Below are 23,272 nucleotides of genomic sequence, written 5' to 3' on the forward strand. Positions count from 1 at the left end.
TTAAAAACATAGGACAATTTAATGGATACCAATGCTCTATAAACAGTCCTTTGGATTAAATACTTTTATTTTTGCTTTCAATAAATATGGATTTATTTGCTAAATTCAGAGAAGCTATTGGTCTGCTACTGAAAAAATTTCACTCTGAAATTTTGGTACAGAAAAAGAATCTGTGGTATGTTCAGTTTTGGGATATCTTGGTTGACAGTATGCCCTACCACTCGGTAGTGTGTCAGCTTGGTAATGATGAGTCAAGACTAGCTGTTACAAGAATCTAACATCTACATTCTACCAAAGTCTGCGTTCTTCATGCATTTGAGACATTTACTCACATTACCCAGTTTACTCTTTATGAAAAAAAATAGACCAGCTGTTCTGAATTGTGCAGCTCTAACCAGTTATATATGCATAGAAATCAGCTGTTCTTTCAGCATAAGGTGATGAGCAGTTGGCAGCTCTTGCAGGTCATAACCAGATTTGGCTGGCTGGAAATGCTTTTAAATCTAATATACTGTCATGTAAAGACATACAAAGTTTTGAAGCATATTTAGACATGTTTAGGCAGAGTCATTTTTTTGTAGCAAGTTGCTGGGAGGTTTCTACAGTAGAGCAATGAACTACTTTTGAATGAAATCAGAGACTAAGCAGATGCACTAAGTCATAACCTTGCATGGGAATTTTGCACAAGGAGGGAATAGTATTTTATTATCTAGAGATGGACTACATGCTTTGGCAGTGGAAAAAAAAATCAATTACATCCGTTTTGCAGTCTGACTGATTTTTTTAGAAGTTAGTCTTGCTGCTGTTAAAATTCATTATTTTTACCATAAATTTAATTAATAACACCTTTGCTAATAGTTAGCAAAATTATTAACCATTATTCAATAGAAAGAGGAATCGTTTGTTTCCTACATTGCCAAAGCCTCATTGTAAAATAAATAATATATACTTAACCTGAAGAAACTGTAATTGAATCAGCTATTGTATTTTTTAATTGTGTTTACTTAAAAAATGTAATGTTTTGAAATGCCTAACTATAAAGGGCAACAATCTTCAGCTTTTGGAATAGGAATGCAAAATTGAAGGAAGTAGGAGATGTTGAAAGAATAATTAAAGAAAGAATGGATGTTTGCAAAACGATTGATGGTGAGTAGCAATAATGTTTCATTACTGATGTAGTTTCATAATAGTAAATAATATTTTTTCTTTTCATAATCAACATGTGATTCTTACTTTTAATGATTGCATATTGAGTGCAAATAAAAAGCAGGAAATCTTGCATTTCTAAAGTAATTTCCAGTCTAAAGTCGTATTTTCCCTGTTCCTGGAGTCGAGCATCTTCTGTTTTCTGAAAGGAAGTGAAAGGCTCCCAAATGATGAGCTCTGTCTGTAGAGAGAAAAACTGGATTCTTCAGTGAAGTTGGCCTAAAGGTGGGGGAAATCTAAACTGATGGATAAGGTGCTTTAGGAATTCAAGCAAATCCCTTATTGTTGCATTATAAAGTACATATTTTTTTAAAGCTGAGTGCATAAAATGTAATATAACCTTTAAGTAGCATCTTAATATATTTCCCTCAATTTGACAGTGTCATGACAATTAACAGATGGAGGGAAGGCATTTACTGAGATTAGCAATACTACTGTCATTGCCTCATACTAACTTCATAAAGGGAGCTGATCTGCCAGGATGTGTTTTTTTAATTAAAGCTGAAGGGTTGTTCAGATAAGAATTAATACTCCTTTGGAAACCCTTGCCCAACACTGCAGGTTCAAATATTTCACATGGATTGAGGGGAACATGGCACAAGCTTGTGAATAGAGGTCTGTTGAGGGTTTTTTGACAGATAAACTCACTTAGGGCTCAAGAAATCCATTTGGAGTCTGGGAGAGTGATGAGGATGCACTCTACTACCTGTAAAGTCATTTGTTTCAGAGTATGAAAGAGAAGAAATCTGAAAATTGCATTTATTTATTTATTAGCTGGAAAGCTACTCGGCTTTTAAGGGAAGCTTTGCCTGCTCATTTTCACTGCCTTTCTCATTCCAGATCTTTCTTCTGTAATGACTGGTGGTTTTTCATCTGTTGTGTGACTTGCTTGAGAATCTGTCAAGTTTTGTGGAAGAATTAATTGGCAGGACCACTTGTGTCTAGTACTTTTAATGCTAACCAAAAACTGTAATGACAAAATGCATATTCCAAGTCTATTTTGTCAGTTAACAGACATGCATGCCAGGGTTCTTTCCACACTCATTAGTTTTTTTAAAAATACATTAATGGTTGATGATTTCTGAAGATCAGACACCCTGTTTTAAGAGACAGTTTCAGGAACCTTTGACAACAATCCCAAAGTGTTTGAAATACCTTCAAACAGTTGAAGGGAGAAGAGGAAGTCTGAAGGGAGGTTAATAGTTGAAATCAATGGAATGTAAATGCAGTTGAAGTTATAGAGAACAGATTGAAATAAAAAGTTCTTCTTTCTGGAGTGCTGAGGTGCTTTCAAGTTGGAGAAGGGAATATCACTGTGGCTTTGGGATTTGCTGGATTAGAAGTGGGGCCTAGCATTAATATGCCTGTGTTTTCCAGATCCTTTGATTCTGTGGTGTTGCAACTGAAAATAGCATCCTTCTCCAAGGCTGTATCTCTCAGTTCCATGGCAATACTAGAACACAGTATTGTAACAATTACATTTTTTGTCTTGAATTTCTTTAATCATAATTTTTTCCTTTCCTCATTTATTTTTATGTCTTTTGCCAGTACTACTTCTTTGGCAAAATGAAATACAGGTACAGACTTGAAGAATAATGCTATTTACTTGTTTTCTTGTGGCTGCATAAAATACAGGCATCTCAACTGCCATAAAAGTAGTCTGGGACCAAAGATTTGCATATTGAGAAAATTCATATTGTCAGTCAGTTTGCCATGCAGACGTGTGACCTGCTCTTGTGAAGACAGGCATTCTGATTCCATGCTAATAGCCCCATTGTTGTTAATATATGCTGCCTGGTTCTGACCTGCTTTGTTTAGAATGCATGTTGGTTTTTACTGTGTGTGACATTTAAGGGCTGTGGATTAAAAAATTAAATTTTCCTAAATAAAAAATATCTCATACATTTTTAATAGGATTTACAAAAGAGCTACTCTACATCTTCCCTCCAGCAAGATGATACAGTATTGTATTAAGTGTCAGTACTTCTGTGGCCATGTAAGATTTAATGTTCTGGGCAAAGATATTAATTGTCTTTTGGAATAGACAGATGGACTTGCCTAAAACCTGTTTGTTAATTAATTGGATTTTTTTTTTTAAGAGAGTAATTGTCAAATGAGATTTCAGACTTTTAATTCTTTGATGGAAACACTTTTATATTGTTGGGGTTTTTTTTTTCTGTTGTGGCTGGTTGGTTGGTTTGGGTTTTTTTTTGTCCCTTCAGAAGTCTATATAGATAGCAACAGGAAAACATTAGTTTGTGTGATTTATGTATTTTCTACTGGAGTGTAAAAGTATAACCTAGGTAGTGTAGAAATTCAAATACTCTGTCATGCAAAACATGCCCAAGCTTGGACTGAAAATAAATAAAAATATCTCAAAAGCCAGGCTGTTACTGCTCTTCACTGAAACATGAGGGATCTGAATTTACCACTCATTTATACAAAACTACACTTTACTCCTAATAAAAAAATATGAATTGCCAGTACAAAATTATATATGAGGCGAGTTACCACTCTTACAGCCTCCTAAGCTTTTTCAGAAGTGCCACTTTTAAAACTTCAGCTTTTAAAGTAAGGATCAAGAGGAAAATGAAGTCAGCAGAAGCATTTGCAAGCCATTTAATCTTTCAGCAAAAGGGAGAACTGAACATTGGAGCTGAGGCCAGGTAAACTATCAAGAAAGTATTAGGCTGTGTAGCCAATCTAACCCCATGCTGTGCTGTAACTGATGCACAGACCTGCAAGCAAAGGTAGTGTGTATTTGGGTAAATTCTCAGGGATGCTGGAAAGTTCAAATACATATATTTTTATAGACTTCTATTTACCACTGTAGCTCTTTTAATCTACACTGATGTAGGATTAGTTTGATGCATACAATGAAAGCTCTTACTTTTCCCTTGTTCCATTCTTCCCTTTTGACCACTGAATTCTGTCTAGACAATAATAAAATTCTTTTGTGCTACGCATTTACATTAAGTGGGTATGCCCATGAGCACATTTAAATTTTGCTACTTACTTCAGGTACCTTTTTCCTTCCTGTTACTTAAAAGAGCTTGAGTTAAAAAAAAAAAAAAAAAAAAAAAATTAAAAAAACCCAACCCACCCCACAAACCAAAGATAACCCCAAAAAACCCCAAACAACAAAGTCTGCATGCATGCACCTGGTATTTAACCACATGTTTTAGGACAAGTGTTTTTCCTCTGACACCAGATTGTCTCCGTTATGGTAGCATGGAAGAAACCTTTTCTGTTACAGCACAAATAGGCTGCCTGGTACTGGACCAAAAAGGAAAGAAATTAAAATCTGAAATAAAAATATGATCACCACAATTCACTGAAGAGCAGTACAAAAAGCCCAGATAATAAAGCATGCACTGCAGTTCACTAAGAAGTAGCTATACTGGTAAAAAATGTTTGGCATACTTAGAGTCTTTAACATCAAGCGAATGAAAGATCTATAGATCTTAACATTTCTTTACTTAGTTGAAGGCATTGAATTTATTGCGTGGATTGAGCAGACTTTATGTTGGTCTGTGACTGTAATCCATCAAAATTCACTTTAAACAGTAGAAAAAAAACTAAATCTGCTGGTGGTATCTGCTGGGGTCAAGCCCTTGCTTTCAGGAAAGCAACAAGCTTCTCTTGCTGTAAGAAGGATCTCTCATCTGCCTTTCCTGCATTATACATTGTTATTTTGCTTTTCTTTTGTTCCTAATATATAACAAGACTGCCCTCCTCTTCATGCTTTTGCTCTTCAAGCATGCATATGGAAGAGCGGTGTTTGTTTCCTGTACTAAGACAGTGTCTTGACTACCTCTTTGAGTAGTGTATTTCTCAGAACCAATACAACATTAGACTTCAATTGCTTTTGCTCTGCATGCTGTGGGTTGTGACATTTCATACAGCTGCCAACATATTAGTTTAGAAATACAGAGACAGGCTGTTATCAAAGCCCAGGTATCACCTACGTGGGAAATACAGGGATAGTGAAGAAAGGACAGCTTTTCCTCCTGATTCCTAGAACAGAGTGACGGCAGGGCTGGACAGCAGCCAGCGTTGCAGGCTTTTGATCCTGAGGTCAGTCTTTTCCAGGGTCTTTGCTAATTTCTGGATTAATATAAGCGAACTTCAGGTAGCGATAGGACTAGGGGGAATGAAATGAAGCTGGAGGTGGGGAGCTTCAGGCTGGACATGAGGAGGAAGTTCTTCACCATGAGAGTGATGAAGCCCTGGAATGGGTTGTCCAGGGAGGTGGTTGGGGTGCCGTCCCTGGAGGTGTTTAAGCCCAGGCTGGATGAGGCTCTGGCCAGCCAGATCTATTGTGAGGTGCCCTGCCCATGGCAGGGGGATTGGAACTAGGTGATCCTTGTGGTCCCATCCAACCCTGACTGATACTATGATACTATGAACTAATTACTTTCTTTGTAATGCTCAGTCAAGTGTTGATCACAGACATAGTTTCTAAGCTATGAAAACACTGCATACTTAATCCACTGTGGACGGGATAAAACCAGGATTTGTGTCAAAAATATACTTTCTTTTAGAGTTATTGCATTACTTTGTGCTTTTAATTGTAGGCATTTGACTGGAGAGTATGTAGGATCTTTTGACAGCAACTAGAAGCAGTGGGATGCTGGGATTTTATGTATGAAGTGAGTAATGTGATTTGCCCTAAAATTTCATTAATTTGTGTAGGTGTTTGAATGTGACTCTGTCAGTGTTCAACATTCCTCAGTTTCTGTAAATATGGTGTTTACAAAATGCAGCTACTGAGAAGATGATGCCGTGCTGCATTAAACAGAAGTGCAAAAAATGCAGCATTTTCCAGCAACCATTACTATTATCATCTGAATAATGCCCTGTCAGGTTCCTTATGATATGACTTACAAAAGGGAAATAGTCCAGGGAGTTTTTGGGTAAGAGCTTGCAGCAAGGTAATTTATAGCACCATTCTGATATCCATCTTTGCCTCTTCAGTCTCTTGTTTGCTTGGAAATATTGCCACATACTAGCCTGTAAACAGTGTTTTCCATTCAGTTCACAGCCAGTCAGTGCTTGAAGAAGAAATTAAGTCTAATGCCATGGTTTCACAATTAAGTTTACACCATGGATTCTAGGCATGATTTCACAATCATTAATACTGTATCTCTGCCCCACTGGATTGCTCGCAGAGTAATTGTAATGTTGGATACATGATTGCCATTCTGCCACATTATCTAGAATATATGCTACTAATGCAGAGTTCATGCCAGCCTTGCATTTTCCTGCTGTCTTTATCCTGAGAGAATGGGCTATGCAACCACTAATGCAAAATTAACCTATTGACTTTCTATTAAACACATTTTAACAGCTGAAGCGAATCTAGCACCTTGTATTATCTGAGCTTAGCATTGTGATTCCACACTAAGCCCTGTGGCTAAGCGATGCTCTGAGTGGTCAGGTCTAGAGGTGTAACTGACTAATTGCAGCCATTTTTTATCCAAGAGCTCCAGATTGTTTGGGAATTCAGTTCTGTCTTTCACTTTATGGATGTTTTATAGTTTTTGTTTTTAATTTTCAGAGCTATCAGAGGTTGTGCTGGAATACTTTTGCATTGTTTAAGCAACAATTTTAAGCAGGTGCTGATAGACAGGCAGGAGATGATCGTCTGTGTCCCAAGACTGACCATTCAGCAGCGTTGTTACTTGTGCATTTTACTGTCCTACTACCAAGATACTTAGATCATCTTTCTGTGTATCTTTTGAGATTGCTTGTGCATCCAGTTCCCTGTTTCTGAAAGTGAAGGACGTGGCCATCTAAAAGGTGGGAGTGATAACTTCTAGGGATTTCATTTGGGTTGAATCACTGGAAAAACTATTCAGAGAAATCAAATGCTCATGGATGGACTGAAATTGTATTCCTTAACAGCTCTTCAGCTAAGGAATGGTTACTATTTACTACCAAATACCACCCTTTGCTATAAAATAGGCTGTCTAAACAAATGAAACCTGTAGTCTTTCACAAGATAAACTGAAATCGCCTGTCACAGAGATACAGATTAGTGCATTGGTTAGGCCGCACCTTGAGTACTGTGTCCAGTTCTGGGCCCCTCAGTTTAAGAAGGACATCGAGAGACTTGAAGGTGTCCAGAGAAGGGCAGTGAGGCTGGGGAGAGGCCTTGAGCAGAAGCCCTATGAGGAGAGGCTGAGGGAGCTGGGATTGTTCAGCCTGGAGAAGAGGAGGCTCAGGGGTGACCTCATTGCCCTCTACAACTACCTGAAAGGTTGTTGTAGCCAGGAAGGGGTTGGTCTCTTCTCCCAGGCAACCAGCACCAGAACAAGGGGACACAGTCTCAAGCTGCGCCAGGGGAGGTTTAGACTCGAGGTGAGGAGAAAGTTCTTCACCGAGCGAGTCGTTCGTCACTGGAATGGGCTGCCCAGGGAGGTGGTGCAGTCACCGTCCCTGGAGGTGTTCAAGAGGGGATTGGACGTGGCACTTGGTGCCATGGTCTAGTCATGAGGTCTGTGGAGACAGGTTGGACTCAATGATCCTCGAGGTCTCTTCCAACCTTAGTGATACTGTGATACTGTGAAAACTATTACAAGTAAGACTGCACTTAGATTTCCCATTCTTAACCATGTTTCAAACTAGGCAAGCCGACTTCTCCCTGGTATCTCTTCATGTGGTGCTTTCATACCACCATTCAGATGATGCTGAACTCCCATCAGTTCCTTAACATCTTTCCTGACAGTATGCAGGACTAGATTCAGTGTCTGAGATGAAGCTTCATGAGTGCCAAGCAGAGGAGAGTCACTGCACTTTTCCTGATGGGTGTGTTCTTGCTAACAGAGAAAAATGCTCTCTTCTCTTCCCAATATGATGGGATATGTGTTAAGACATATGTGCGAGACCCTTGACTTGCACATAGAACTATTGAAGGATGTATTTCAGAAGTTCAGAAGGAAAAGTTTTCATTTCCAGAGTAAAAAAAAACCAAAAAAGAACGGAAAGTCTTTCTTGGATCTTCAGTAATCTAAAGGTTTCATTCATTGCCATACCAAGCATACGTATTGTCAAATGACCTGCAGCCTTTGACCTCCCATATGTTTACTTTCACATTTCAGTACTCTGAACACTGAGAAAACATGGACAATGCCTGGAGAAAAGCTTCAGTTCAGATACAAATACTCTCTTTGTATATTTACCAACGGTCTTGCTGATAGGGAGATGCAGTTTATTTAGTTGTTCCTTCCTCTGGCAGTCTTCTGATATTTTAGATAAAATATCTCTGTATGCCTCAGCTTTAGCAAAGCCAATGACACAAAAACTTTAAGTACTGCATTTATCATTTTGAGAGCCCGATTGTCACCTGCCAAATTAACTGTTGGATCTATGTGTTCTTTAGACACTCTCTGATCCCACACTGCCTTTGCCTGACCACTAGAGTTATGGGTAGTTTATGGTTGCAGACAAGTTAATCTATTTGTCTTCTAGCTAAGCAAAACAATCCACATAGAATTGATTCTCCTACACAACAGCACTTTAATCCCTTTAAAATAATGGTCCCAAGCATGTTGGACTATTTGTACAGGTTAGGGCTTGACCTCCTGAGGAGTAGCTCTGCAGAGCAGTACATGGAACTGCTGATAGACAAGATGTTCACCATGAGCCACTGATGTGCCCTCTTGGTCAAGAAACCCAACAATATTCTGGGATGCACTAAGAAGAGTGTAGCCAGCAGCCTAAGGGAGATTCTTCTCTACTCTGCCCTGGCAAAGCCACATCTGGAGTGTTGTGTCCAGTTCTGGGCTTCCCAGTTCAAGAGGAAGCACTGGAGTCTAATGAATGGCCACAAGGATGATTATGGGACTGTAAATGTAATTTGGTTAAAGGGATTTGTTTTGAGAGAAAAACATTAAAAGTCTCTTGGCTTTGAAATTCACCAAAACCATTGCAGCTAGTCTGAGTACTGCATTGTACTCCAGCCATCTGCAGAATAATCCACATCTAGCAATGTATTCCTCCATCACGTTGCTCACACTCTTTTAAAGCAACCTGTATGGCTGTAACTCAGTAGCATATAGGCTTGAAGAAAATACAAAGGGATTTGAAAACCTCTTTCTAATTGTTTACATTAACCAAAAGTTGGGGGTTTGTTCACTGAGAGGGTATTACCTATATACTTATATTCACATTTTGGCTTTGAAGGAAACTGTGGGTGAGTGGTTTGATTTCACCTTCACTGCATGTGAAAACACTTACACAGCACTTGTCCACGTTCACTGTTTGTGAAAACACACAGCACTTATAGTTCTTTCTGTCCTTAGCACTCTGTCCACTTTCAGTGAAAATTCACACCCCTACATCAAGCTTTAAATAACTTTTCAGCAAAAGTTATTCAAAGTTTGTGAAAAGGAAAAGCTTTTTTGTCTAGTTTGGAAAACTTGGATTTTAAAGATCTCTTCCAGTTTTGCTCTGTGTCGTGTTGCCTGAGAAATGTCAATGTCTGCTTGTCTCTTTCATCACAGTCCAACATTTCTATGTCCTTGATCCAGATGGGTAGCTCAAGTTCAAGGCTTTTCTTGGTAGTTTCTGACAGAGAGTGAATACTAGCCAGGAGTCTGGCATTTATTTGTAAATTGTGACTGTTGTCACAGAAGCTGGACATCTGCTCTGTTCCTCAGAATATAATAAAAATAGGTGAATCCCTAATGAAAAAGAATACACACACACATATATATAACAAAAACACACAAACAGGAAAGAAAACATTTATTACACAAACAATTGCATTCCCTAAGAGCTTTGTCTTTGATCCTGCTAGGGACTAGATTGCCAGTTGACATCCCTCACTCCCACATGGTTTTTGAGTCTCTCTCAGCAGCTGAGACGTCTGTGCAGACACCCAGTTGCCAGCTGCTGGAATGATGTGTCTGCTGGAGATCAGAGATATGCTTGTTGACAGCCACTAACACCCTTTTAACAGGGAAAAAGAAAGAAAAAGAAAAACCAAAAAAACCCCACCCTGTTTTATCTTTGCTTGTCAGCCTAAGAGTATCCAAATTGGTGATACTGTGAGTGACCCATCCCAAACAAAAGAACTAATCTACAATTATCTAATCTTGACATTTTGTAAATATTTAAGCAGATTTTCTTGAAAGGGTGTTTTCACATCAGCTATGTTGATTTCTCTTGGATCTGTGCTTCCTTAGATCTTTCTTCTTACTGCTGGCATCTTTTATATAGCCTCCTTTCTTGTGCCTGAGTAGAAACAATAGGTACTGTTGGATTTTCTGGTGGTGAAGAAAGGCCTTTCATGGTAAAACAATGCAGTGTTGCAGCATCATATTGAATCAGGTGTGCTCAGAAGCTAATGCTGCAAAAAGATGCCAGGTTCCTCTTAAGAGTTACTTATCTGAGTGATTACATCATGCAAAATTCCTGTTGGAGAAGTGGTACTGGATGTGGATGTAGATAACATTAATTCAAGTTTCTTCCCCAGGACACAGGAGATTTTTGTCTTGCTTTTATCTGAGACTGGGAGGGTTGCTTCTTGACCAATTTGTATCAGAGTCTGAGCTTTCTCTAAATTACAGCTTTCTTCAGACCACTATTAGATGTGCATCCAATTTGAACCTGAAGGATTTGTAATTCCACAGTAATCATGTCAGCTACAAGCAAGCTGAGTGAGAAGGTCTCTAATACAGTCTGTGTCTGGTGCTGAGCTGCTCTCCTTGTTCTAAAAAGGTTTTGACCATTGTATATCTACATGCAAATCTATCTCAATCTCCTTTCAGTGCTGTGGGGATGAGCTTCATTGTCCTGTGATCATAGAATCTCAGAATGGTCTGGGTTGGAAGGGACCTCCAAAGGGCATTTAGTCCATCCTCTGCAGTAAGCAGGGGCATCCTCAACTTAATCAGGTTGTCCAGAGCCCTGTGGAGCCTCACCTTGAATATCTCCAGGGATGGGGCTCCAATCACTTTCCAAGGCAATCTGTTCCAGTGTCCCACTACCCTCACAGTGAAGAACTTGTTCCTAACATCCGGACTAAATCTTCTCTAGTTTGAAGCCATTTGAAGCCTCATCCTATCACTACAGGCCTTTGTAAACAGTCGTTCTCCATCCTTCTTGTAGGCTCCCTTCTCACCTGCGGATGTGCAAACCTGGACATTTCCTGGGGTCCAGATGGTCCAGGCAAATGTGTAGCACAACCCTGTAACACAGTTGTGAACTCTGTGTGCCCCAGCCATGTTTAGATATGCCCCATTCTATAGGTTCAGTGTTGCTTCTAACTGAGTTGGTCTGACTTAAAAGTTAATGCTGGGGAAACTTGAACCCACCACATTAAACTATCAGGTTTCTCTGTTACCAAAGGGCAGTTCTGGGCCCCTCAGTTTAGGGAGGATGTCGACTTGCTTCTCTTCCAGAGAAGAGCAACAAAGGTGGTGAGGGGTTTGGAACACAAGCCCTAGGAGGAGAGGCTGAGAAAGCTGGGGTTGCTTAGCCTGGAGAAGAGGAGACTCAGGGGTGACCTTATTACTCTCTACAACTGCCTGAAGGGAGGTTGTGGACAGACGGATGTTGGTCTCTTCTCCCAGGCAGCCAGTACCAGAACAAGAGGACACAGTCTCAGGCTGCACCAGGGGAGGTTCAGGTTGGATGTTAGGAAAAAGTTCTATACAGAGAGAATGATTGCCTATTGGAATGGGCTGCCGGGGGAGGTGGTGGAGTCGCCGTCATGGGAGGTTTTCAGGAGAAGACTTGATGGGGTGCTTGGTGCCATGGGTTAGTTGATTGGTTGATGGGTTGGACATGATGATCTTGAAGGTCTCTTCCAACCTGGTTTATTCTATATATTCTATTCTATGTAATACCCACATCAGAATGATAGAACCTGTAAATATACTTTGTAAATAAGCATCAGCAGTGTTTGAAGATACCACTGCTGAAAATATCAAATACATAAATGTATATATTTTTTAATACTCCCTCAGCCTGTCTTTGTAGCAGAGGTGCTCCAACCCCCTGATCATTTTTGTGGCCCTCCTCTGCACCCAGTCCATCAGGCCTGTGTCCTTGCTGTATGGAGGGCTCCGGACCTGGATGCAGTACTCCAAGTGTGGTCTCACCAGAGCAAAGGGGCAGAATCACCTCTCTGGATCTGCTGGCCACATACTTTTTGATGCAGCCCAGGACGTGATTGGCCTTCTGGGTTGCAAGCTCACGCTGTCTGCTCGTGTCTAGCTTCTCATCCATCAGCACCCCCAAGTCCTTTTCCTTGGGGCTACTTTCTAACGCCTCATCCCAGGGTCTGTATTGATATCGAGAATCATTCCGTCCCAGGTGCAGAACCCTGCACTTTGCTCTTGTTGAACCTTGTGAGGTTCACCTGGGTCCACCTCTCCAGCCTGTGTCCAGGTCCCATCCTTCTAGTGTTATCAACAACACCACACAGTTTAGAAGTGTGAATTTGCTTCATGAATACTTGCATGGTAGCCCTAGTGGGAATAAGTGAAACACAGAATTTTAAGTTCCTGGTTTTCCTTGCAGGGTTCATGAACCTTTTATATATATATATATATATCTCATAATTTTCATGTCAAATAAGAGGTACCAAAACATGAACGGTCAAATAATGTCTTCTCAGGAATAAAATTATTTAGCTATCAAAGTAGAGTTCTGACTAAAGTTGCATTCTGATAGCTACAGACTGTACGGTGTACAAGCAGTATGCAACAATTAGGGTGTGCATGCTTCCGTAGAGACTCTGTTTTGCATACTTGATACAGTGAAATTTAATAGGAAGAAAGGGCATGTTTGTTTTAAACTTTCAGGGTCATTGCTTCTTCAGAGAACTTCCCTACAGTGTTGAGAATGCAGAATAATTTGGAAAATTAGATGAGATATGAAATCAGAAAGTTGTCATTGTTAGGACCTGTCTTCCTTGGATTAATCAGTGGTATTCTTAGCAATTGTGTGGTGGCCTATTAGAGAGTGAAACTAGCCACTTTCAAACACATCTTTTCCTGGATGGACATGGGGAATTGTACCTAAATATTTTCCTGTTGAATTCTGAAATTACAATGACACACTTGTGTGGGTGGAAGCTTTATGCTGTTAGTGACTGATCCCATGTGGAGACTAGTGAGGAATCAATAATGAATTTGTACTGTGGATAGTTGTCTTCAAAGAAAGGAAGGGCATATGAAGGTATATACACAATAGAGGACAGGCATAGAAGCAAGTCAGCATTTCAATAGATATCTATGAGCCATTTTCTGTAAGTACAACACACAGGGAGGTATCTATACAAAAGACCTGCTTTAAAGTATTTCTTGTGATAGGCACTCAGTGGTACACACTTGCTGCCTGTTTCCCAAATAAGCATTTTGTTCACCATGATGTCTTTGTAAAAGTGTATTTAACATAATCTTTGCACAGAAATTGCAATCCTACAAATCCAGAACTTAGGTTTTCCATGCAAAAGTATCGTTAGAAAACCAAGCAACCTAATGATGTCATTTATAGGAATGTAAATTCCTAGTACATTCAAAGCAAAGGAGCCCTGTGCCTGGATACAGCTGCTGGAAAACAAGTGCTTTGCTATCTCCCTTGCTTTAGCAAAATGTTATTTACTCTGACTAGGTGTATTGACATGAAAACTGAAGTTTGTTGTTTCTAGATAACTGTATCATTTATAAAGGCATTTTTCTCCCCTTCTGTGAAGAAAGGGACAATCTGTGATCTTCCCAGTGTACTGTGGTCTTCTTACTAGTTGTGTCACATTTTTTTGTCTGTAGCTTCGTACTAGTTCATCCAGCCAGTAATGGATATTTTCATGAGGATAGAAGGGAACATGAGAAGTTAAAGTGTAGGTGACTGAAAGCCCTTGTCGCTGGTTAGAAGTATGTCAGTACTTCTGCAGGTCTCCAAATACCTGCAGCATCTTTTGGCTCACTACCAGACTAGGCAATGAATTTATTTGAGGCACTTTGCATGAAAACATGCTTACATGATCCTGTATCAGCTGGAGGAGGATTATCTGTATGTATCTCCAAACAATCTGTTTCCAGTAACACACTGATTAGATCTCATGAATGAACACAGAGCTTTGGGCAGGGAGTTTTGTATATCATTGCTAAAGGAGGGAAAGACATCCTTAGTATGCTGCTGATTTTGATCTTCCTAAACACCAGCAAGATGTGAGGAGGAAGTTCTTTACCATGAGAGTGGTGAAGCCCTGGAATGGGTTGTCCCTGGAGGTGGATGAGGCTCTGGCCAGCCTGATCTAGTGTGGGGTGTCCCTGCCCATGGCAGGGGGGTTGGAACTAGATGATCTTTGTAGTCCCTTCCAACCCTGACTGATATTGCTATGATACTAAGAGTTTGAAATTTTTAAGCTTAAAGAAAAGAAATGCAACTTTGAAAGGTAGAATGCAGTACATGTACTAACTAGATCTTCATGATTAGGAAAGAAGGATAGAATGAGAGATACTCTGTTTTGTAAGATTGGCACACTGAGACTTGGAGATACATAGAATACATAGAATAGAATGCATAGAATAAACCAGGTTGGAAGAGACCTTCAAGATCATCACGTCCAACCCATCAACCAATCCAACCCCACCTAAACAACTAACCCACAGCACCCAGCACCCCATCAAGTCTTCTCCTGAAAACCTCCCATGACGGCGACTCCACCACCTCCCCCAGCAGCCCATTCCAATGGGCAATCACTCTTTCTGTATAGAACTTTTTCCTAACATCCAACCTGAACCTCCCCTGGTGCAGCCTGAGACTGTGTCCTCTTGTTTTGGTACTGGCTGCCTGGGAGAAGAGACCAACATCCGTCTGTCCACAACCTCCCTTCAGGTAGTTGTAGAGAGTAATAAGGTCACCCCTGAGTCTCCTCTTCTCCAGGCTAAGCAACCCCAGCTCCCTCAGCCTCTCCTCCTAGGGCTTGTGTTCCAAACCCCTCACCACCTTTGTTGCTCTTCTCTGGAAGAGAAGCAAGTCAACATCCTCCCTAAACTGAGGGGCCCAGAACTGCATGCAGTCGGTCATAAAGCAAAAGTCTTTTTTCTCTAAAAAACTAATTATTTGGTATTGCAAATGGAAATAATCTTGGAAAGAAGAATGAAGCTTGAAGGTCACATTTTCTGATGATGTGAAGGAAATGTAATTAAGAATATATAAGTCACTATTTAACTCCCTCTGTTCTTCTGAATCCCTGAGCTGAAGTGCATCCCTCTATTGCTGTAAGACTATAAAGAAGTCTTAATTGCTGTCTCTTACATGCAGAGAGTTAAGGAACAGGTGTGCTTTTAAGTGATGCCCGTCTGTTTTAACACATCTGCTTTTCTTACCATCCTACAGTTCATCCTTCTGACCAAGCCACTTACACTTACTGATGAATTCCATGAAATACACCTTCGACCCTCTTCCCATCTCTAAGTGCCTAGGCAAATGCATAGTTCTCCAGGGTCTAAGGAGATTCAAAGGAAGTCTGAATTAATGTAGCACAAAAACTAGCAGGTCCAGAGGAAATTGTAGTCTACTAAGAAGCAAGTAGAGTCTACTTAGCAATACATCCGAATTTGTCCATCAACTGATTATCACATTCTTCAGTTGTATCTGAGATTTTAAGGATATCTAGCAAGAGTAAATTGGACAATGAAATAAAAAAATGTGAAAATACTCTCTCTTAAACCTAATTGACATGTGCCTCAAGATAGTATTAAAGATAATATTAGAATACGGAAGCTGTGATATGTCTTGCTTCAGCTGGTTGCTATTAACAAACTGCTGAATATACAATAATTTTTTTACATGTGTTCAGTCATAGAGCATTATCATTATCAGTAGACATTTAGATATACAAACCAGCCTGTCCCTCCATCTGTTTGCTTCAGAATACTTGGCATTTATTTTGCAACGTCGTAAAAGTAGTTACAGCTTTGCAGAACTATTACACCAATATAAATTTTTCATATTCAAGTTAGCTGTAAAATGAGAAGCTTGCCTTTTATTTAAAACTCCTACTGCTTTGCTCTGTGCTTACGCATGGGATGGGTGAGTTAAATGCGTGGAATGCAGCTGGGCAATAAATAAGGTTGCAAAATGCTGTCATCAGTAGTAAAGACTTTTGCATTAAAATGGATGTCTCTAGAGCACAGGATTTAAAAAAAAAAACAACAACAACAAACAACCCAAAACAAGAAGAACAACAATTAAAAAAAAAAAAATTGTTTGGTTATAACCAGGAATTTGCCTTTTGCTTTCTGAATTATTTTAAGGAGACATTGTGTTGCGTGGTTTCCACAGAAACATTTTGCAGCAAGAAGGTATTTGTGTTTAAAATAAATTGTTAGCCAAGGCAGTGAGAAATTGGAAACTCTTTTACATCTTGAGTAGATGAATTTTCATCATTTGATGCTGATCATCGCATTCAGCTAAAAATTTGCCTAATTGTTTGCTGGTAGTTGTAAGTGTGTATTAAGTGATTGTGGCTGTTTCGTAGAATTAGCCCTACAATTAGAGTGTCTGTTTTAGGTAACATAGCTTACTAATGTTGACTGGGAGCAGGAAGTTTTTATCTTGTTTTTTCCTTTCCTTCTCTCCTCTTCCACTCCCTCCCCCATCTCCCCCCCCAAAGGAAATTTGGTTTTCAACAGCTGCTTTAGAAAACAGTGAAGATTTTACAGGGGTTTTTTAACGATATCAGACAATAAATGAGAGGATAGGTAAGGGGAGAAAACAACCCTAATCAGTTAAACTTACTAGAATTTCACAGTTCTTAGGAGGCTGTAAATTGTAAATTGATACAGCTCTGGGGTGAGAGAAGAGACAGAATGAAATCAGATTCCATCAAGATCTATAAAGACAACATGGCACTAAAATTTAATTTTAACACTTACAAAATGCATTCAGTAGTGATATGTGGCCAAACACATTAAACCATACTTTTCAGAAAGCTTATTACCATATTCCTTGCAGTGGATTCAGTGATGTAAAGATTTGTCTTGGGCAACACCTGCAGTTCATGCAGACTTTTCCAGCAGTAAATTCAGTGCTTTGCCATGTTTAACAGCGTATGAGCACATTAAACTTGACAGCAACTACATTTATGCTTGTTGAGTGTATCACTCCAGTGCTGTCCTTGAATCAGACAAGCCTGTCTCCACATTTTCAAAGATGCCCAAAGAGTCAACATTTGGTATTACAGAGATTTCTTTGTCTTCATGAAAAAAAAAACAAACACATCTTCATCTATTCTCTCTGATGCTATGAAGCTGTCACCTTCAAAGCTGAAACTCTTAGAAGTATGAGCTAGGACTTTGCTCCCACAGTGACAAAGTTTGGGATTGAATTAGAGTGACCGAGTGTGAAAATAAGAAAAAATTCAATTTTGTTTTCTGGTTACTCTGTTTAGTTTCCTTTCATATGGTGATAACAGCAATGAGAAAATGAGATGCCAGAAGTGAAGGAAAGAGTAGTGTGAAAGTGAGGAATGGGAAGGAATTTATCAGGAAAGAGGAAAAGAGAATGATACACTCGATAGAAGGAAGACAAGTTCGACATCCAGCAATTTACTGTTTTCTTATTTATCTTCTGGGAGACAAATACTAGGTCAGAGACAACATCTGAAAACCTGTATGCGCAGATAAAAGAAGGCAGCTGCACTTTTCATAAATAGTCTGAGAGTCTATCTGCACGTAGTGACATTTAATTAAGCTAGTAAGCAGAAAGTTTTTTGGATTTGTCTATGTTGTGGGGGTTTTTATGCTATATTTCAGTTATGGTTGAAAGATAATTGCTGTTTGTAATTTTGCATCCTTATCTGAGCAAAATTCCATAAAGTAGATTAGGAATTTGCCTACTCTGGGGACTCTAGCAGTATTCTATCTGTACAGTAATTTTTAATACTATTCTACTGAGTAATTAAAGAACTGGGTAGTAGCATGGTCCTGTGACATGTTTCAATTACAGTTGTTTGTATTCACACAGAATAAAGCAAGTAAGTGAATAATGGATATCTCAGCTAGAAATAGCAGGGAGGGAGGGAGGAGGGTGGGGCTCAGCCTGCTTAGGGTGGCTTTTTCTTGGTTTTGATAGGATGTTTTTGAGCTCCTGATCATATAGCAATGATTGTTTGACACCTTCCTCAAGGGACTCATGCTACTGAGAAATATAATAGTGTAAAAATAACATTTTTAGCTGGTGCCACAATACTGCATGATTTTTGGTGACATTGCTCACTGATGAAGTGATGTAGTAGAAGTAGCAGGTTTTTTACACGTAGAAAAAAAATTTTGCTTTAAGAGGATTAAGTGCAGATAAACAACATATTTGTTATATCCTCTCTTCCATTGACACTCCCACCCCCACCACAGATCAGAAACATAGCCTGGCACAGCATGCTTTCTTTTAGATCTCCGTAGACATTTGCCTGCCACGATTCAATATAATTTTGTCTTAGTTATCAGACTGTGATTATTAAATAATAATAATAAGAGCGATCTCAGCCTGTTCATAAGGCATAGTGTTTGGGCTTTTTTAGTATGAGAAGAATCTGAATTAAAAGGATCATGCTTTTTTTCATTTCCATACCCTATCTTATAACTTACAGTAAATAATGTAGTGAGAAGAAGATACTAAAGAGGAGCTTTTCAATTCTTTTTTTTTTTTCTTTTCTCTTGTGTGTAAGAAGTTGATCCTGCTTACTGATCTGTAGTACCAGAAGATGCCAATCTTGAATTGGCAGAGCTTGGAGAAATAAGATCTGGTGGTTGGAGGTGTCACACACCCGTTGCCCCTTCCTGGAGGCATTCCAAAACTACTGTATTGAAATCCACTGGACTCTTCTGCCAGAAACGATGCAAGAGATGACCCTGACTATTCATTGAGACTGATAAACTTAAAGATATATGATATCTTCCCTTTATTCTGAACCTTCTCTTTTCACTTTCAGTTCTTTCCATTCAAACACCAAAATCCTTCTGAAATTGCAAATGCCAAACAAACATCCAGGCTGAAATGTTAGATCCATTTGCTGTTAGTGTATCTTTCTTCTTTACCCAGTTTCTTTTCTAAAGAAACCACTTGTTTGCTTTCCCTTTGTTTCTTAGCTGTTAGAAAGCCTTTAAAAATGCTTTTACTTCCCTGTCACAGCATTATGCTCCTTGGAGGGAGGATCAGTTGGAGTCATGGCAAAGAGAACTGCTGTCCTGGTAGTTTTATTTTGTATTCACCATACGATTCCCAGAATTGCATTGTTCCTTCCCAGAGGGGGAAGATTGGTCTCTCATGCAAATCACTGGTCCTTTTCTTGGCTTTTGTAGCCTTTCTGAAATTGTTGGAAAGAATCCTTCTTTCTGCAGAGCGGGGAGGAAGAATTGCACCAGACAGGCTGGCCCCAGTCATTTTATCCCTTTCCTGTGTCTTACAGCTCCTTTTGAGGAGCAGGCACTATGCAGTACCTATCCTGAGTTCCCAGGGCTTCCACCACTCTTGCGCATTTGGTGCGCCAAACTCAGCAGCATTATTTGACTTAAATCGAGGCTGGCATTGGTATGAGAGCACGCAGAATCTGGCCCACAGCCTTTCCTGTATGCAAAAGTATCCTTGCTCACTTAAGCTGAATTGACAAATAAGTGATTTTCTACTGACTGAAGTTGGTACAGGAAGTTGGTATCAGCTGCGCAAAATCAGCGCATGCACATTATTTCAGCTGATAGTATTGTGTGAGTAGAGGTGCCTGCAGATTCCGTTTTCACAGAGCTTTGTTAGTGCTTATGAAAGTACAGCTGTTATCCTGAGGAATGCCTCCAAGCTTTGGAAAGTCTAGCAACAACACAGAGAATGTGCAGTACTAGGAATATTTTTAAAAGAAGCAGCAAAGCCAAGTAGAGGGGTTAAGGCTAGGAACAGTCTGGATGGAGCTGCACTGTGAAAGTAGCAAGCTTTAAACTACCTGTTTCTTGCAAGTGAGTTAAGCAGGACAGAAATTTTAATTTAAACCTCTTCTCCACAGACATCAGCACGTTTGTGCAGCGGATTATTACCCACCATCTGTTTTATCCACAGTGGTTTCCATCAGTTGTGTTATTTCTCTTTTTAAGTGTTTAAGCACGTCTTTGAAGCTGTTGTATTGTTAGCTTAGGCTGAATCTGTGCATAGATGTCTGTAGCAGTGTCAGCATGCTAAGATCCTAACTGTTAGATTAATGAATGGAAGTAGTACCAGTGTGCCATTGTAGTACATTGATAGCTGTGCAAGTTCAGTCGAGAACACTACTGACTTTGTCATCTTGTAATGGTATTTACTGCATCTTAGAGGGACTGCTGAGAAAGGTGAATGTTCTCTTTCATTTTCTTCTGACTTAAAAATAAGGTAACAAAATAGTTTTCATAGAATATTTTATTACTGTTCTTCATAGAGGGAGAATAGATGTACCTGTAGACTTGAATTGTTCACTGAAATGGAATATGCATCTATGAGGGACATTGTAGTGAATGGAAGGAAAGCTGAGTGTTGGTTGTCTGTCACATAGCTTAACTTCATGTTCTGAATTACTGGAAATAACACCAAAAAAAGAAAAGAAAAGAAAAAAGAGTGCTTATTCCTTCCTTTTTTAAATCCTTTTTATTTTTTCTTCACAGAACCTGAAGAAGGTGTTTGTAGAATTTAGTCATCAGGAGCTGTTTGAGTTCTATAAAAAGGTCTGTAGATTTTACAATCCTGTAGTTTCTTTGTAAACACCTTATGCTGCTCAGCAGGAAGTGTTGCCTATATGAATTAAATCTAATGAACCTGGGTGGAGAATGGGCCCAACCTTAATTAATGCTGTTGGATTTGTTTGATCATAAAGCAGTTTCCAGAAGCGTCTGTGCATTCAAATTGGGAATAGGCAGAGCTTGGGGTCATTGTAAGCCTATCTGATGGTTAGATTCAGAGGAGTAGCTGATGATTAACAATGAGGAGCTCTCTGGAAAGAGCATCTTTGTGTTATGTCTTCAGTCGAAATGCCAGGCTCATAATCCAGTCAAAATGAACTCTCTTATTCTTTTTTTTTAACTTGTTATTATGCATTGGAAATTCACAGCAAAACATCTGTGCATGTAAAAAAAGGCAGTATTTAGACAACTATTTCTTTAAAATTTGAATATTTAAACTGCAGCAATGAATTCTAATAGCTTCGTGTAAAAACAAATATTCATGAGTACAGGATTTTTTTCATTGCTATGTGAATAGATTTAGTATGCATAGCTGAAGATACTGGAATGTGGGGTTTTTTTCCTGTTTGCATGTTTCTAAACAACGTTTTATATGAGTAGAGTTTTTCCTCTCTTTTTTTTGTTCCTTTAAATAGCTGGAAACTATACAAGCACAGCTGGATTCCCTTACGTGATGTTTTTGAAGACTTATTTCTCCATCACACTCCTGGCACCTCATTATTTTGAATTGAAGATAGATTGCCAAGCTGTGTTTGATGAAGGATTCAGTGGATTGCTTCCTGTAAAATTATATGGCTTATCTCCTTTTAGACCAGTAACATTAGCCAAGAGTCTTTGTTAAGAGTCTGAAGATTCTAATGGACTTTCTCTTTCTTTTTTTTTCTGAGCAATTATGAAGAATGGCTTTACTTGCAGGAGAAAAAGGAAACCATCATAAAAAAAGCAAACACAAAACAACAACCAAAAAAAAAAACCCACTCAGTAACAACAACAATAACAAAAGAATGCTACCTGCTTTGGAATTATTATTTTTTTTTATTTCATCCTTTTATGAGTGTTACTTGATTCTGCTAGAAATTTTCATACTAGTGAGGGACTAGGAATAATGTATGTTAGGTATAAGAGAAACGTAAAACTGGTTAGAAAATAAACAACCTGTTTAATTGTTGTTCACACAATTGATAATGCCTATTGCAGATCTGTCCAAATAAATTCAGAATTTAAAAATAAATTGATTTAGTTTGGGCTGGTTTAGCTTCATTTAGTTTCGGCGCTGTGAATAAATACAGTTTCTTAGCACTGCGTGCATACCAATGAATATAAGCAGTGTAGTGTGTGAGTGCGAGGGGAAACCTGTGAGTATATAACAAAGAACATTGAAACAGTCTGACAGTCAGATTTCTGGAAGCTGTTTGTAGATTCTTCCTAATACTGTCCACCATGGTTTTAACAGAAAGAAATAGGAGTACAGATACTTAAAGGCCAAGTTAGTCATATTTTCACACATTAGTTCCAGGTGAATGGAGGTTCATGAGTAATATAGGAAGGTAAAAGTCATCTTAGTTCTTGTTTGTTGACAGTCATTGACAGACAACTTCATTGCTGCACCTTGATAATGGGCAAGAGTATACAGCTCTCTGAGTTAATAAAAAATGAAGGGAAATAAAAATCTCTGCCATTAGCTTCTCTTTCTTCCTATTAAGGGATTCCCTGAACAAGGCTTTCTTTTTTCTTCCAGATACCTAAACCAGGTATAGTTAATACCCAAACAACTGGTTTTCTTTTGAGGTTTGTTTGTTCATGACAGGAGATTAAAAGTATAGCCAAAAGGTATGTTTTGAATAGCTGATGTGCAGGTCCTCTTGTGCCAGATTTCTTGCTTTGTTACTTTTGGAGGGTTGGTTTGGGCTTTTTCTGTTGCTTGATTAGAGGTTGTACTGTCACCACTGAAATAGTGAAGATAATTTGCACGAGTTTAAACTGTGAGGTAATAAATTTAGAAGATAAAATCACTAATAGCCTATGTGTTAGTAAAGGACACTGAAGAGAAATAACACATTTATCATAGTTCTTAACTGAAGTGCCAGACTATACTTTAGCACTCTGGGAAGGTAATGCTATTACTCTGTTGGAAAGAAGTGAGTCACGACTGCGCAGCAGAGTCTTACCCTCTACATCTTGTGAGGCTGGCTGCCAAACTCAAGTCTTGTCCCAAGCCACCTACAAACATGCCTTATCTTCCAGGGATATAAATACTCTCCTCCACAGGCATCATGCCCTCAGTCTGACTGTTCAGCAACAGCTTGCAGGCTTACTCATCTAGGCTACACAGGTGGGTGTGTGGCTGC

General features: G+C 39.2%; 1 protein-coding gene across 1 annotated transcript in view; it reads left to right on the forward strand.

The window, feature by feature from the left end:
• COMMD10 (COMM domain containing 10) overlaps window positions 1–21,800 on the forward strand; it is a 126,173-nt gene extending 104,373 nt beyond the window's left edge. Inside the window, exons 6-7 of the mRNA XM_054178425.1 lie at window positions 20,850–20,909; window positions 21,560–21,800. Coding sequence (XP_054034400.1) covers window positions 20,850–20,909; window positions 21,560–21,598 — 99 coding nt within the window. The 3' untranslated portion in view covers window positions 21,599–21,800. The remainder of the gene's footprint in view (window positions 1–20,849; window positions 20,910–21,559) is intronic.
• The last annotated feature ends 1,472 nt before the right edge of the window (window positions 21,801–23,272 follow it).

Source organism: Dryobates pubescens, chromosome Z (genome assembly GCF_014839835.1).
Source record: "Dryobates pubescens isolate bDryPub1 chromosome Z, bDryPub1.pri, whole genome shotgun sequence".
In the NCBI taxonomy this organism is placed as follows: Eukaryota; Metazoa; Chordata; class Aves; order Piciformes; family Picidae; genus Dryobates; species Dryobates pubescens.